Source organism: Bufo bufo, chromosome 8 (genome assembly GCF_905171765.1).
Source record: "Bufo bufo chromosome 8, aBufBuf1.1, whole genome shotgun sequence".
Lineage (NCBI taxonomy): Eukaryota > Metazoa > Chordata > Amphibia > Anura > Bufonidae > Bufo > Bufo bufo.
The window spans coordinates 230931599-230947811 of record NC_053396.1 but is presented as its reverse complement, the minus strand read 5'-3'; the positions used below and the strand labels follow the sequence as shown (position 1 = coordinate 230947811).

Below are 16213 nucleotides of genomic sequence, written 5' to 3'. Positions count from 1 at the left end.
AAGATGAGACTTTTGGTTGGAAGAAAGGCATGGTACGAAGTAGCACTCCGTCTTGAAGAATCCTCAGGTACGGATGTTTAGAGGAAAGGGCTCGCAACTCTCCCAACCGCTTTGCTGATGTAATTGCGATTAGAAAGGACACCTTATAGGTAAGCCATTTGAAATCAGCTTGCTGGAGAGGCTCGAATGGAGAAGTCGTTAATCTTCTGAGTACCAAGGACAGGTCCCAGACAGGTATGGGTTCTCGAAAAACAGGTCTTAACTTCCTTATTGCTTTAAAGAACCGGACGATGAGCGGGTGATGAACAAATTTACTTTCGGTCATGGCATTGATCGCCGTCATATGTGCCCTTAGTGTATTGGGTTTGAGACCCTTTTGAAAACCGTCTTGAAGGAACTGCAGTATAGAAGAGATGTCAATGACTGAACAATTCGACTCACAGAGCCATTGTGAGAATTTATTCCAGATCTTGGCATACTTCATATTTGTTGATTGCTTCCGAGAGCAAAGAAGTGTATTGATTACTGAGTCTGAGAGTCCTCTTTCCTCTAGCGCAGATCTCTCAGCCTCCAGGCTGTGAGGTGTAGTCTGTCCAGATGCTGATGATATAGACCCTCTTGAAGCAAAAGATCCGGAACTAGAGGGAGCTTCCAGAATTCCCCCTTGGAAAGATGGAGAAGAAGGGGAAACCACGACCTTCTCGGCCAGAATGGCGCTATTAATATCGCCTGAGGCCTCTCTGCAAGGATCTTCCGAAGGACTCTCACAATGAGAGGGACCGGAGGAAAGATGTACACGAACAGGTGTCTCCAACTGAAGGAAAAAGCGTCCAGCCGTGTGGGTTCCTCCCACCTGTTCAGAGAGCAAAACCTTGGCAGCTTTTTGTTCCTTCTGGACGCCATTAGGTCCCATGCTGGCAGACCCCATTTGGCCACTATTTGCTGGAATATGTCTTGATTCAGCTCCCATTCTGCCGGTTTGATCATCCTCCGACTCAAGCGATCCGCTTGAATATTGCAGCAGCCTTTGATATGCATGGCTCTCAATTCTAAAAGGTGGGACTCTGCCCAGGAGAAGATCTGCTTGCACAAGCCTAGGAGAACCGCATTCCTCGTCCCTCCTTGCTTGTTCAGATAAAATACCGCCGGGAGGTTGTCTGACCGCACAAGCACTGGTCTTCCCTTTGTCTCTGCTGCAAACTGGTGGAGAGCCAAGTGGACCGCTTTCAGCTCCCTGAAATTTGAAGATTGCTTCTTCATCTGTGGGGACCAGAGGCCTTGAACCCATCTGTCTTGGAGGTGTGCTCCCCAGCCTTGGCCAGATGCGTCTGTTGTGATTATGACCGGAGACATGAACTGGAAATTCTTCCCAGAGGAAAGATTCTTGGTCTGCAGCCACCAGTTTAGACTCTGAATTGTTGAAGGCTTCAATCTTACTTTTGCTTTCAGACTGTGGTGGGTGTGATGCCACGTCTGGAGCATATCCTGCTGTAAGTCCCTGGTATGGATCATGGCCCAGGGGACGGCATCCGCTGTCGCTGTCATATGTCCCAGCGTCTTCATGACTCTGCGCACTGAAGGACGATGTAAGGATAATAGGGTTCTTATCTCTCTCTTTAAAGTCCCAACCTTTACAGCTGGCAGGAAAAGTGTCATGCTGCGTGTGTCTATCCTGAATCCTAGGAAAGACTTGGAGGTAGTAGGAATGATTTCTGACTTCTTCCAATTTATTAGGAATCCTAGGGATTGAAGCAGTTTTATCGCTTTCTGGAGATGAATCTGCAGAAGGTGTTCGGATTGGGCGGCCAGAAGCCAGTCGTCCAGGTAAGGAAAGACTTGAATATTCTGGAGACGAAGAGTCACCGCTACTATAACTGCAATCTTGGTAAAGATTCTTGGTGAAGAGCAGAGGCCAAAAGGAAGAGCCTTGAACTGGAAGTGGAAGATACCTTCTCCCCTCTGCATAGCCAGTCTTAGAAACTTTCTGGACGACTCTTTTATGGGGATGTGTAGATACGCGTCCTTTAAATCTAAGGATACCATGTACTGATCCCTTGTGAGTACTGCTGTTATTGATCTTATAGTTTCCATTTTGAAATGAACTTTCTTCAGGTACTGATTTAAGTAACGCAGATCTATGATAAGACGGCTTCTTCCGTCTGACTTGGGTACATGGAATACTCTGGAGTATACTCCCTTTCCCCTCTGGTGGTAAGGAACGGATTCCAGTGCGCCTTTTTTTTACAAATTCTTCCAGTAAACGAACTAGTAGAGGATCTCTTCCCCTGTTTGTCAGAAATCTGTCCCTTGGGAAGTGGTCGAACTCCAGTTCGTAACCTTCTCTGACGATCTGGAGACCCCAATTGTCTGAGGTAATCCGCAGCCATTCTGGATAATAGTTTGACAGGCGGCCTCCCACTTCCTGACCTGTGGCGTCAGAACTCCATGTTTGGTTGCTTGGAGTCGTCTGGCTTTTTTCCTGGCTTTTCAGGAGCTGGTCTGAATCTACGGTCAGATCTTCCCCTGGTTGAGCGTCCTCTAAAACTTGACCTCCTATACTCCTGTCCTCTATAGGGACGAAAAAACTTCCGTTTGTCTCTACGTCTGGTCTGAGGAAAATTCAAAGTCTTCTCCTCCATATTAGCTTCCAGAAGCTTATCCAGCTGAGAGCCAAAAAGTCTTCCAGGCTCAAACGGCAAGGAGCAGAGATTACTTTTAGACGAAGGATCACCGGACCATAGCTTCAACCAGAAGGCTCTTCTAACGGAGTTTGATAGAGCCATATTTTTTGCCGTCAACCTCAACGTATCCAGAGGAAAATCACAAAGGAACTCCGCCGCCATTTTCAAAGATGGTAGCTGTTGAAGCAATTCCTCCCTTGGCACTCCATCCTCTATATCCCTACCCAGCTGGCTTAGCCATACCCTGAGAGCCCGAGCTACAGGGACTGAAGCCATAGCAGCCTTGCTTAGGGAGGCCAGGTAGGTGTGCAGTCTCTTTAAGAGCCCATCCGCCTTCTTCTCCATAGGCTCCTTGAGCAAGGAGGAGTCATCAGTAGGAAACAGAGATCTTTTAGCTAAACGGGTAACCGCCGGGTCTACTCTTGCTGGGACTTCCCAGCTGGTGGATTCAGCAGGATCTGTTTTGTACGCTGCTCTAAATCTGGATCCCAGATTTATCTTTCCCACTGGCTGTTCCCATTCTTTGCGCATAATGGAGCTCAAGACAGGGTGACTAGGAAACACAGAGGCTTTTTTCTTAGGAAAATAAAAAAGATTTTCTTCCTCTCGCTCTGATGTCTTTTCTTTTTTAGACTCCATGCTCCTCTTTACTTCCTTAATCAATTGGTTAACGTTACTTTTATTAAACAGAAAGTTATCCTCCAGAATCGGTGGCTCGGACTCAGAGTCTGAAGAGACTTCACCTTCAGAGCGTGAAGACTGCTCAGAAGACGACTCAGAAGATAACCGATCTCTCCTGTTACTCTTCTTCCTAGTTTTAGCAAGAAATTTCTTAAATAGAGACATCATTTTCCTGGTTTCTGCATCAGAAGCCTCATCTGAATGAGAACAACTCTTACATATATTGGTGGAGCAATTAGGAGGTAACGGCTGAATACAAGATATGCACAATGCTTGTTTGGATTTGCGTTTCTTAGCAGATCTAGATGGGGAGACCTTAGGAGGATTCCCACTACACTGCTCACAGCGATCCTCTGGATATTCATCAGGCAGAGGCTGATCACATGAATGGCACAACCTGTGCCTGCTCTTCCTGGACCTCTTCCCTGTTCTGCTTGAGGAGCTGGACATCTGTAACACATAATACAGGAACCAGTAAACAAGGGAAGCTTATAGGAGGATTTGCCTGACACAGGACAGGCAGGAATTACCTTTACAATACCAGAGCTCTGCTGCCAGGCACATGCGGCAGCGAGCACTACAGGCAGCTAGTTTAAATACTCACAGCTGTATCAGGTAGGCGGCGGCATGCAGGATGACGTCAGACGCCCAGCGCCTGCGTTCCACCAGGCGCTTCTTGCGCTCCACAGAACCGGAAGTCCGGAACCGGAAATACTGCTGCCGCCGAAGGAGGCACACGGGGTGATGTCAGACGCCCAGCGCCTGCGTTCCACCAGGCGCTACTTGCGCTCCACAGAACCGAAAGACCGGAACTGGAATACTGCTGCCGCCGAAGGAGGCACACGGGGTGACGTCAGACGCCCAGTGCCTGCGTTCCACCAAGCGCTTCTTGCGCTCCACAAACCGGAAGTTCGGCTGACGAGGAGGAGGCATGTGAAAAGACGTCAGACGCCCCGCGTCTGACAGAAAAATACACCCGGTAGTTGGTGCGGTAAGCGCTGCCTCCAATGCAGAAAGCGCGTCCTGGAAAAACACAGGAGCAAACGCTAGGGGCCAGGAAATATACATGGCCAAAAAGAAAGAAAAGAAAAAGAAAAAAAAAAGGTCAATCAGGCTACCTGATCCAGGTAACCAGCCGCTAGGTGGGCTTACTGAAGGACAATAAAAAAACACAAGGATGCATTCTGGTTGCCGCCCTATATTAGGGAGCTAATTAATTAATTAATTATTCTGATTTATCTAGGTGGGCGGTCCTACAATCTGAAGGGAATGGGATTAACCCCGTGATGTGCTGCCGGAGTACGAAAAGGGAAATACAGTATACTGTCCTCTGTAGTATATATACAGTATACTGTCCTCTGTAGTATATATACCATATACTGTCCTCTGTAGTATATATACAGTATACTGTCCTCTGTAGTATATATACAGTATACTGTCCTCTGTAGTATATATATATACACAATATACTGTCCTCTGTAGTATATACACAGTATACTGTCCTCTGTAGTATATATACAGTATACTGTCCTCTGTAGTATAGATATACAGTATACTGTCCTCTGTAGTATATATACAGTATACTGTCCTCTGTAGTGTATATACAGTATACTGTCCTCTGTAGTATATATACAGTATACTGTCCTCTGTAGTGTATATACAGTATACTGTCCTCTGTAGTATATATACAGTATACTGTCCTCTGTAGTATATATATACAGTATATTGTCCTCTGTAGTATATATACAGTATACTGTCCTCTGTAGTATATATGTACAGTATACTGTCCTCTGTAGTATATATACAGTATACTGTCCTCTGTAGTATATATACAGTATACTGTCCTCTGTAGTATATATACAGTATACTGTCCTCTGTAGTATATATACAGTATACTGTCCTCTGTAGTATATACAGTATACTGTCCTCTGTAGTATATATACAGTATACTGTCCTCTGAAGTATATATATATACAGTATACTGTCCTCTGTAGTATATATACATTATACTGTCCTCTGTAGTATATATACAATATACTGTCCTCTGTAATATTTATACAGTATACTGTCCTCTGTAGTATATATACAGTATACTGTCCTCTGTAGTATTTATACAGTATACTGTCCTCTGTAGTGTATATACAGTATACTGTCCTCTGTAGTATATATACAGTATACTGTCCTGTGTAGTGTATATATACAGTATACTGTTCTCTGTAGTATATATACAGTATACTGTCCTCTGTAGTATATATACAGTATACTGTCCTCTGTAGTATTTATACAGTATACTGTGCTTTGTAGTATATATACAGTATACTGTCCTCTGTAGTATATATATATTATACTGTCCTCTGTAGTATATATATATATATATATATATACAGTATACTGTCCTCTGTAGTATATATACAGTATACTGTCCTCTGTAGTATATATATACAGTATACTGTCCTCTGAAGTATATATATATATATATATACATACAGTATACTGTCCTCTGTAGTATATATACAGTATACTGTCCTATGTAGTATATATATTATACTGTCCTCTGTAGTATATATATATATATACAGTATACTGTCCTCTGTAGTATTTATACAGTATACTGTCCTCTGAAGTATATATATATATATATACATTATACTGTCCTCTCTAGTATATATACAGTATACTGTCATCTGTAGTATTTATACAGTATACTGTCCTCTGTAGTATATATATATATACAGTATACTATCCTCTGTAGTGTATATACAGTATACTGTCCTCTGTAGTATATATACAGTATACTGTCCTCTGTAGTATATATACAGTATACTGTCCTCTGTAGTATATATACAGTATACTGTCCTCTGTAGTATATATACAGTATACTGTCCTCTGTAGTATAGATATACAGTATACTGTCCTCTGTAGTATATATACAGTATACTGTCCTCTGTAGTGTATATACAGTATACTGTCCTCTGTAGTATATATACAGTATACTGTCCTCTGTAGTGTATATACAGTATACTGTCCTCTGTAGTATATATACAGTATACTGTCCTCTGTAGTATATATATACAGTATATTGTCCTCTGTAGTATATATACAGTATACTGTCCTCTGTAGTATATATGTACAGTATACTGTCCTCTGTAGTATATATACAGTATACTGTCCTCTGTAGTATATATACAGTATACTGTCCTCTGTAGTATATATACAGTATACTGTCCTCTGTAGTGTATATACAGTATACTGTCCTCTGTAGTATATATACAGTATACTGTCCTCTGTAGTATATATACAGTATACTGTCCTCTGTAGTATATACAGTATACTGTCCTCTGTAGTATATATACAGTATACTGTCCTCTGAAGTATATATATATACAGTATACTGTCCTCTGTAGTATATATACATTATACTGTCCTCTGTAGTATATATACAATATACTGTCCTCTGTAATATTTATACAGTATACTGTCCTCTGTAGTATATATACAGTATACTGTCCTCTGTAGTATTTATACAGTATACTGTCCTCTGTAGTGTATATACAGTATACTGTCCTCTGTAGTATATATACAGTATACTGTCCTGTGTAGTGTATATATACAGTATACTGTTCTCTGTAGTATATATACAGTATACTGTCCTCTGTAGTATATATACAGTATACTGTCCTCTGTAGTATTTATACAGTATACTGTCCTCTGTAGTATATATACAGTATACTGTCCTCTGTAGTATATATATATTATACTGTCCTCTGTAGTATATATACAGTATACTGTCCTCTGTAGTATATATATACAGTATACTGTCCTCTGAAGTATATATATATATATACATACAGTATACTGTCCTCTGTAGTATATATACAGTATACTGTCCTATGTAGTATATATATTATACTGTCCTCTGTAGTATATATATATACAGTATACTGTCCTCTGTAGTATATATACAGTATACTGTCCTCTGTAGTATTTATACAGTATACTGTCCTCTGTAGTATATATACAGTATACTGTCCTCTGTAGTATATATACAGTATACTGTCCTCTGTAGTATATATACAGTATACTGTCCTCTGTAGTATATATATACAGTATACTGTCCTCTGAAGTATATATATATATATATACATACAGTATACTGTCCTCTGTAGTATATATACAGTATACTGTCCTATGTAGTATATATATTATACTGTCCTCTGTAGTATATATATATACAGTATACTGTCCTCTGTAGTATTTATACAGTATACTGTCCTCTGAAGTATATATATATATATACATTATACTGTCCTCTCTAGTATATATACAGTATACTGTCATCTGTAGTATTTATACAGTATACTGTCCTCTGTAGTATATATATATATATACAGTATACTATCCTCTGTAGTGTATATACAGTATACTGTCCTCTGTAGTATATATACAGTATACTGTCCTCTGTAGTATATATACAGTATACTGTCCTCTGTAGTATATATATACAGTATACTGTCCTCTGTAGTATATATACAGTATACTGTCCTCTGTAGTATATATACAGTGTACTGTCCTCTGTAGTATATATACAGTATATTGTCCTCTGAAGTATATATATATATATATATACAGTGTACTGTCCTCTGTAGTATATATACAGTATACTGTCCTCTGTAGTATATATACAGTATACTGTCCTCTGAAGTATATATATATATATACAGTATACTGTCCTCTGTAGTATATATACAGTATACTGTCCTCTGTAGTATATATACAGTATACTGTCCTCTGAAGTATATATATATATATATATACAGTATACTGTCCTCTGTAGTATATATACAGTGTACTGTCCTCTGTAGTATATATACAGTATACTGTCCTCTGAAGTATATATATATATATATATACAGTATACTGTCCTCTGTAGTATATATACAGTATACTGTCCTCTGTAGTATATATACCGTATACTGTCCTCTGTAGTATATATACAGTATACTGTCCTCTGTAGTATATATATATACACAATATACTGTCCTCTGTAGTATATACACAGTATACTGTCCTCTGTAGTATATATACAGTATACTGTCCTCTGTAGTATATATACAGTATACTGTCCTCTGTAGTATATATACAGTACACTGTCCTCTGTAATATATATATACAGTATACTGTCCTCTATATATTCAGTATACTGTCCTCTGTCGTATATATACAGTATACTGTCCTCTGTAGTATATATATATATTATACTGTCCTCTGTAGTATATATATATATACAGTATACTGTCCTCTGTAGTATTTATACAGTATACTGTCCTCTGAAGTGTATATATATATATATATATATACAGTATACTGTCCTCTGTAGTATATATACATTATACTGCCCTCTGTAGTATATATACAGTATACTGTCCTCTGTAGTATATATATACAGTATACTGTCCTCTGTAGTATATATACAGTATACTGTCCTCTGTAGTATATATACAGTATACTGTCCTCTGTAGTGTATATACAGTATACTGTCCTCTGTAGTATATATACAGTATACTGTCCTCTGTAGTATATATACAGTATTCTGTCCTCTTCTAGTGTATATACAGTATACTGTCCTCTGTAGTATATATATATATATACAGCATAGTGTCCTCTGTAGTATATATATATACAGTATACTGTCCTCTGTAGTATATATACATTATACTGCCCTCTGTAGTATATATACAGTATACTGTCCTCTGTAGTATATATACAGTATAGTCCTCTGTAGTATATATATACAGTATACTGTCCTCTGTAGTATATATACAGTATACTGTCCTCTGTAGTATATATACAGTATACTGTCCTCTGTAGTGTATATACAGTATACTGTCCTCTGTAGTATATATACAGTATACTGTCCTCTGTAGTATATATACAGTATTCTGTCCTCTGTAGTGTATATACAGTATACTGTCCGTTGTAGTATATATATATATACAGCATAGTGTCCTCTGTAGTATATATATATACAGTATACTGTCCTCTGTAGTATATATACATTATACTGCCCTCTGTAGTATATATACAGTATACTGTCCTCTGTAGTATATATACAGTATAGTCCTCTGTAGTGTTTATACAGTATACTGTCCTCTGTAGCATATATACAGTATACTGTCCTCTGTAGTATATATATACAGTATACTGTCCTCTGTAGTATATATATACAGTATATTGTCCTCTGTAGTATATATACAGTATACCGTCCTCTGTAGTGTATATATACAGTATACTGTCCTCTGTAGTGTATATATATATACAGTATACTGTCCTCTGTAGTATATATATACAGTATACTGTCCTCTGTAGTATATATATACAGTATACTGTCCTCTGTAGTGTATATATATACAGTATACTGTCCTCTGTAGTATATATATACAGTATACTGTCCTCTGTAGTATATATATACAGTATACTCTCTTCTGTAGTATATATACAGTATACTGTCCTCTGTAGTATATATATACAGTATACTCTCTTCTGTAGTATATATACAGTATACTGTCCTCTGTAGTATATATATATATATATATATACAGTATACTGTCCTCTGTAGTATATATACAGTATACTGTCCTCTGTAGTATATATATATATATACAGTATACTGTCCTCTGTAGTATTTATACAGTATACTGTCCTCTGTAGTATATATACAGTATACTGTCCTCTGTAGTATATATAGTATACTGTCCTCTGTAGTATATATATACAGTATACTGTCCTCTGTAGTATATATACAGTATACTGTCCTCTGTAGTATATATACAGTATACTGTCCTCTGTAGTATATATAGTATACTGTCCTCTGTAGTATATATAGTATACTGTCCTCTGTAGTATATATACAGTATACTGTCCTCTGTAGTATTTATACAGTATACTGTCCTCTGTAGTATATATACAGTATACTGTCCTCTGTAGTATATATATACAGTATCCTGTCCTCTGTAGTATTTATACAGTATACTGTCCTCTGAAGTATATATATATACATACAGTATACTGTCCTCTGTAGTATATATACAGTATACTGTCCTCTGTAGTATATATATTATACTGTCCTCTGTAGTATATATATACAGTATACTGTCCTCTGTAGTTTTTATACAGTATACTGTCCTCTGAAGTATATATATATATATATATATATATACATTATACTGTCCTCTCTAGTATATATACAGTATACTGTCCTCTGTAGTGTATATACAGTATACTGTCATCTGTAGTATTTATACAGTATACTGTCCTCTGTAGTATATATATATATACAGTATACTATCCTCTGTAGTGTATATACAGTATACTGTCCTCTGTAGTATATATACAGTACACTGTCCTCTGTAATATATATATACAGTATTCTGTCCTCTGTAGTATATATATATATTATACTGTCCTCTGTAGTATATATATATACAGTATACTGTCCTCTGTAGTATTTATACAGTATACTGTCCTCTGAAGTATATATACATTATACTGCCCTCTGTAGTATATATACAGTATACTGTCTTCTGTAGTATATATACAGTATACTGTCCTCTGTAGTATATATACAGTATACTGTCCTCTGTAGTATATATATACAGTATACTGTCCTCTGTAGTATATATATACAGTATACTCTCTTCTGTAGTATATATACAGTATACTGTCCTCTGTAGTATATATATACAGTATACTGTCCTCTGTAGTATATATACAGTATACTGTCCTCTGTAGTATATATACAGTATACTGTCCTCTGTAGTATATATATACAGTATACTCTCTTCTGTGGTATATATACAGTATACTGTCCTCTGTAGTATATATATATATATATACAGTATACTGTCCTCTGTAGTATATATACAGTATACTGTCCTCTGTAGTATATATATATATACAGTATACTGTCCTCTGTAGTATATATACAGTATACTGTCCTCTGTAGTGTATATATATATATATATATATATATACAGTACAGTCAGCGATCGGTACATTACATACAGTACAGACCAAAAGTTTGGACGCACCTTCTCATTCAAAGAGTTTTCTTTATTTTCATGACTATGAAGGCATCAAAACTATGAATTAACACATGTGGAATTGTATACATAACAAACAAGTGTGAAACAACTGAAAATATGTCATATTCTAGGTTCTTCAAAGTAGCCACCTTTCGCTTTGATTACTGCTTTGCACACTCTTGGCATTCTCTTGATGAGCTTCAAGAGGTAGTCCCCTGAAATGGTCTTCCAACAGTCTTGAAGGAGTTCCCAGAGATGCTTAGCACTTGTTGGCCCTTTTGCCTTCACTCTGCGGTCCAGCTCACCCCAAACCATCTCGATTGGGTTCAGGTCCGGTGACTGTGGAGGCCAGGTCATCTGGCGCAGCACCCCATCACTCTCCTTCATGGTCAAATAGCCCTTACTTTCAAAGTTTTCCCAATTTTTCGGCTGACTGACTGACCTTCATTTCTTAAAGTAATGATGGCCACTCGTTTTTCTTTACTTAGCTGCTTTTTTCTTGCCATAATACAAATTCTAACAGTCTATTCAGTAGGACTATCAGCTGTGTATCCACCTGACTTCTCCTCAACGCAACTGATGGTCCCAACCCCATTTATAAGGCAAGAAATCTCACTTATTAAACCTGACAGGGCACACCTGTGAAGTGAAGACCATTTCAGGGGACTACCTCTTAGAGCTCATCAAGAGAATGCCAAGAGTGTGCAAAGCAGTAATCAAAGCAAAAGGTGGCTACTTTGAAGAACCTAGAATATGACATATTTTCAGTTGTTTCACACTTGTTTGTTATGTATATAATTCCACATGTGTTAATTCATAGTTTTGATGCCTTCATAGTCATGAAAATAAAGACAACTCTTTGAATGAGAAGATGGGTCCAAACTTTTGGTCTGTACTGTATATATACATTATACTGTCCTCTGTAGTATATATACAGTATACTGTCCTCCGTAGTGTGTATATATATATATATATATATACATTATACTGTCCTCTGTAGTATACATACAGTATACTGTCCTCTGTAGTATATATACAGTATACTGTCCTCTGTAGTATATACACAGTATACTGTCCTCTGTAGTATATATACATTATACTGTCCTCTGTAGTATATATACAGTATACTGTCCTCCGTAGTGTGTATATATATATATATATATACATTATACTGTCCTCTGTAGTATACATACAGTATACTGTCCTCTGTAGTATATATACAGTATACTGTCCTCTGTAGTATATATACAGTATACTGTCCTCTGTAATATATATATACAGTATACTGTCCTCTGTAGTATATATATATACAGTGTACTGTCCTCTGTAGTATATATATACAGTATACTGTCCTCTGTAGTATATATACAGTATACTGTCCTCTTCCGTGTTAATTTCTTTACACAGTTTAATGTCATCTGCAAAAATTGATACTTTACTATGCAAGCCTTCTACAAGATCATTAATAAATATATTGAAGAGAATAGGGCCCAGTACTGACCCCTGTGGTACCCCACTAGTGACAGTGACCCCTCCAATACTGACCCCACAGGTACTCCGCTAGTGACGGTGACCCCTCCAGTACTGACCCCTGAGGTACCCCACTAGTGACAGTGACCACTCCAGTACTGACCCCTGAGGTACCCCACTAGTGACAGTGACCCCTCCAGTACTGACCCCTGAGGTACCCCACTAGTGACGGTGACCCCTCCAGTACTGACCCCTGTGGTACCCCACTAGTGACAGTGACCCCTCCAGTACTGACCCCTGAGGTACTCCACTAGTGACAGTGACCCCTCCAGTACTGACCCCTGAGGTACCCCACTAGTGACAGTGACCCCTCCAGTACTGACCCCTGAGGTACTCCACTAGTGACAGTGACCCCTCCAGTACTGACCCCTGAGGTACCCCACTAGTGACAGTGACCCGTCCAGTACTGACCCCTGAGGTACTCCACTAGTGACAGTGACCCAATCTGAATGTGTACCACTAATAACCACCCTCTGTTTTCTATCCCTCAGCCAGTTACTTACCCACATACAGACGTTTTCTCCGAGTCCGAGCATTCTCATTTTATATACCAACCTTCTATGTGGTACAGTGTCAGATGCTTTGGAGAAGTCCAGATACACGACATCCATTGATTCGCCGCTGTCAAGTCTAGAACTTACCTCCTCATAGAAACTGATTACATTAGTTTGACATGACCGATCCCTCATGAAGCCATGCTGATATGGTGGTATTTGCTTATTTCCGTTGAGATCCTCTAAGATAGCATCTCTTAGAAAACCTTCAAACAGTTTACCCACGACAGATGTTACACTTACCGGCCTATAGTTTCCAGGCTCTGTTTTTGGACCCTTTTTGAATATTGGCACCACATTTGCTATGCGCCAATCCTGTGGGACATTCCCTGTCAGTATAGAGTCCGCAAATATCAGTAATAAGGGTCTGGCTATGACATTACTTAATTCTCTTAGGAAACGGGGGGGTGTGCCATCTGGTCCTGGCGATTTGTCTATTTTAATCTTTTTAAGTCGCTGTTGTACTTGTTCCTGGGTCAGACAGGACACTTTTAATGGGGAATTTACTTTTACATTCTGCATTTCATCTGACTCGTTTATTTTCCTCAGTGAATACAGTGGAGAAAAAATATTTAATAGCTTTGCTTTCTCCTCATCGCTCTCTGCACCTCCCCCCTCATCACTCTGTAGAGGGCCGAGGTGGGGACAGAGGAGTCTTACATTCAGGCTTTCTCTTGGCTCCAGCAGGCTTTGGCATAAACTGGCAGGCAAACTTGATAACTCTATCGCTGCTGGGCTGACAGTCACGCTTAATACCTCTGCTTTCTTTCTCTCTGCTCTGGTTACTGGTCTGGTTACTGGACTTTTGGTCGGTTCTGGTATCCTTGGATTGGGGTGCCTTTGGCTGTTATTCCCCCTCCTGACACTCAGTAAAGTAAGTTAGCATGGAGTCCGGGTGCTCTACAAGCTACTTTCCTTCAGAGGCTCCTGCTCCCGCCGGAGAACAATTGTCCCTTGCTCCTATATCTTCTGGCAACCGAAGAACACTTTGCTCTGGTTGCTATATCTTCCATACATCTGATTCCATGGCAAGCATAGCTTAGCCTGCACTGGCTGTTATACGCACTTCTGGCTGTGACCGTGCCCAGACTTACACTTCACTGTCTAGCCTTGGCTTGAACCTGACTAAACTCACACTGCCCCCCCCCCCTTTGATAGGAAGCAGGACTGGCCCACTTCTGCCCAAAGGGGGGAGAATGAAATGGTTAGTTCCATTCTATCTAAGTATCTGTCTCTCTCCCTGCCATTTACACTGCCACCTGCTGGTGAACCAGGCACATTACATAACCACAACAGTTGCATAACAGTAAGATCAATGCACATTTGAGAAGCACCTGGGAATAAATACACAGATAACATTGGTGTTAGCAATAAAAGACAGTAGTGGAGTGAAAGAATAGTAACACACAAGGTACCAATGCCTCATCTAATATGCAGCCACAGGGTCTTTGCAGATATATTTTTGATCAAGTATCTGGCCCATCGCCAGCAGCAAGGTGACCTCGATACGGACGGGTACCTAACTGTAAAGCTATTTGTATGCCATTTGTGGGCATCTACTTTCATCATTATTCTGTGATTGTATCACATAAAATCCTAATAAAATATATTTATATATATTTCAGTTTGTGGGTATAACATGAAAAAATGTGGAAAAGTTGAAGAGGTATGAATACTTTTCCAAGGCACTGGACAGGGCGAGTCAAAAGTTGCAGGGCACTCTTTTATTTCAGAGGTGAAAGGGAAAATAAAAAATATCTGAATATCCCAGCAAGTAATGGGTGGGGGAGGGGTCCTATCTTTTGGGTTATGTCCAGAACATGGCCGTCATCTTGAAAGCCGCAATATTGGACCAAGGGCAAATTTTTCCAATGGGAAGGGGGTCACATAGCATATCAGAGAAAACCAGAATTTTCTCAGAAATCGATTGCAATATCTCTTGTGGTTCAAAGTTCTGTGTTACACACCAGGGACGACACACTGAGCATGTCCGATACCTGTGCATCACAGGGAACGCTCCTGGTTGTTGTTACTAATTTCTGTGTTGATAACTTTTGAACCACAAGAGATATTGCTAAACTAATTGCGGCAATCGATTTCTGAGAAAATTCTGGGTCATCTCGGATATGCTGCATGACCCCCTTCCCATTGGAAAAATTTGCCCTTGATCCAATATTGCGGACATAGTCTAAAAGATAGGCCATTGCTTTCTGGGGGATTCAGATATTTCATTTTCCCTTTTGTTTCTGAAATAATAGGGTGTTTGGGGACTTTAGACTCAGCCTGTACATGTATGGGAGGAGGGTCGGGTACACTGTGATATTCAACCACCTGCCTCCTGCGGCATAGACAGGAGACACGTTGAGCGCCCCTCGGCGCCTCATACAGCAGTCCCCGCAGATCTCTAAATGTGGTGGTTTCTTTCGTCTGCAGGGGCTCCGATCCTCTTCGTCATCCCCTGGGTGGTCATGCGGCAGCTATACGAGAACACGCAGTGAGTACAGCTCCCCCTGTTCCACTGACTCACCGCACTATGGTGGACAGTGCTGCCGAGGACTAAACTGATGCAATTTAGGCTTTGCATAAGTTATTGACCCCCATAAAGCTTAAGAGCATTCTTTCTTATCTGTGATGGTGGTAGAGCTCTCCGGGAGGTGAGAGGCATCATCTGACTCGTGTCTCCTGT

At 39.4% G+C, this 16213-nt stretch overlaps 1 protein-coding gene across 1 annotated transcript in view; it reads left to right on the top strand.

Moving 5' to 3' along the window:
• The window catches only part of LOC120978221 (gastric inhibitory polypeptide receptor-like), a 75675-nt gene that overhangs the window by 41015 nt on the left and 18447 nt on the right, over positions 1-16213 (top strand). The window contains exon 7 of the mRNA XM_040406447.1: positions 15961-16021. Coding sequence (XP_040262381.1) covers positions 15961-16021 — 61 coding nt within the window. The remainder of the gene's footprint in view (positions 1-15960; positions 16022-16213) is intronic.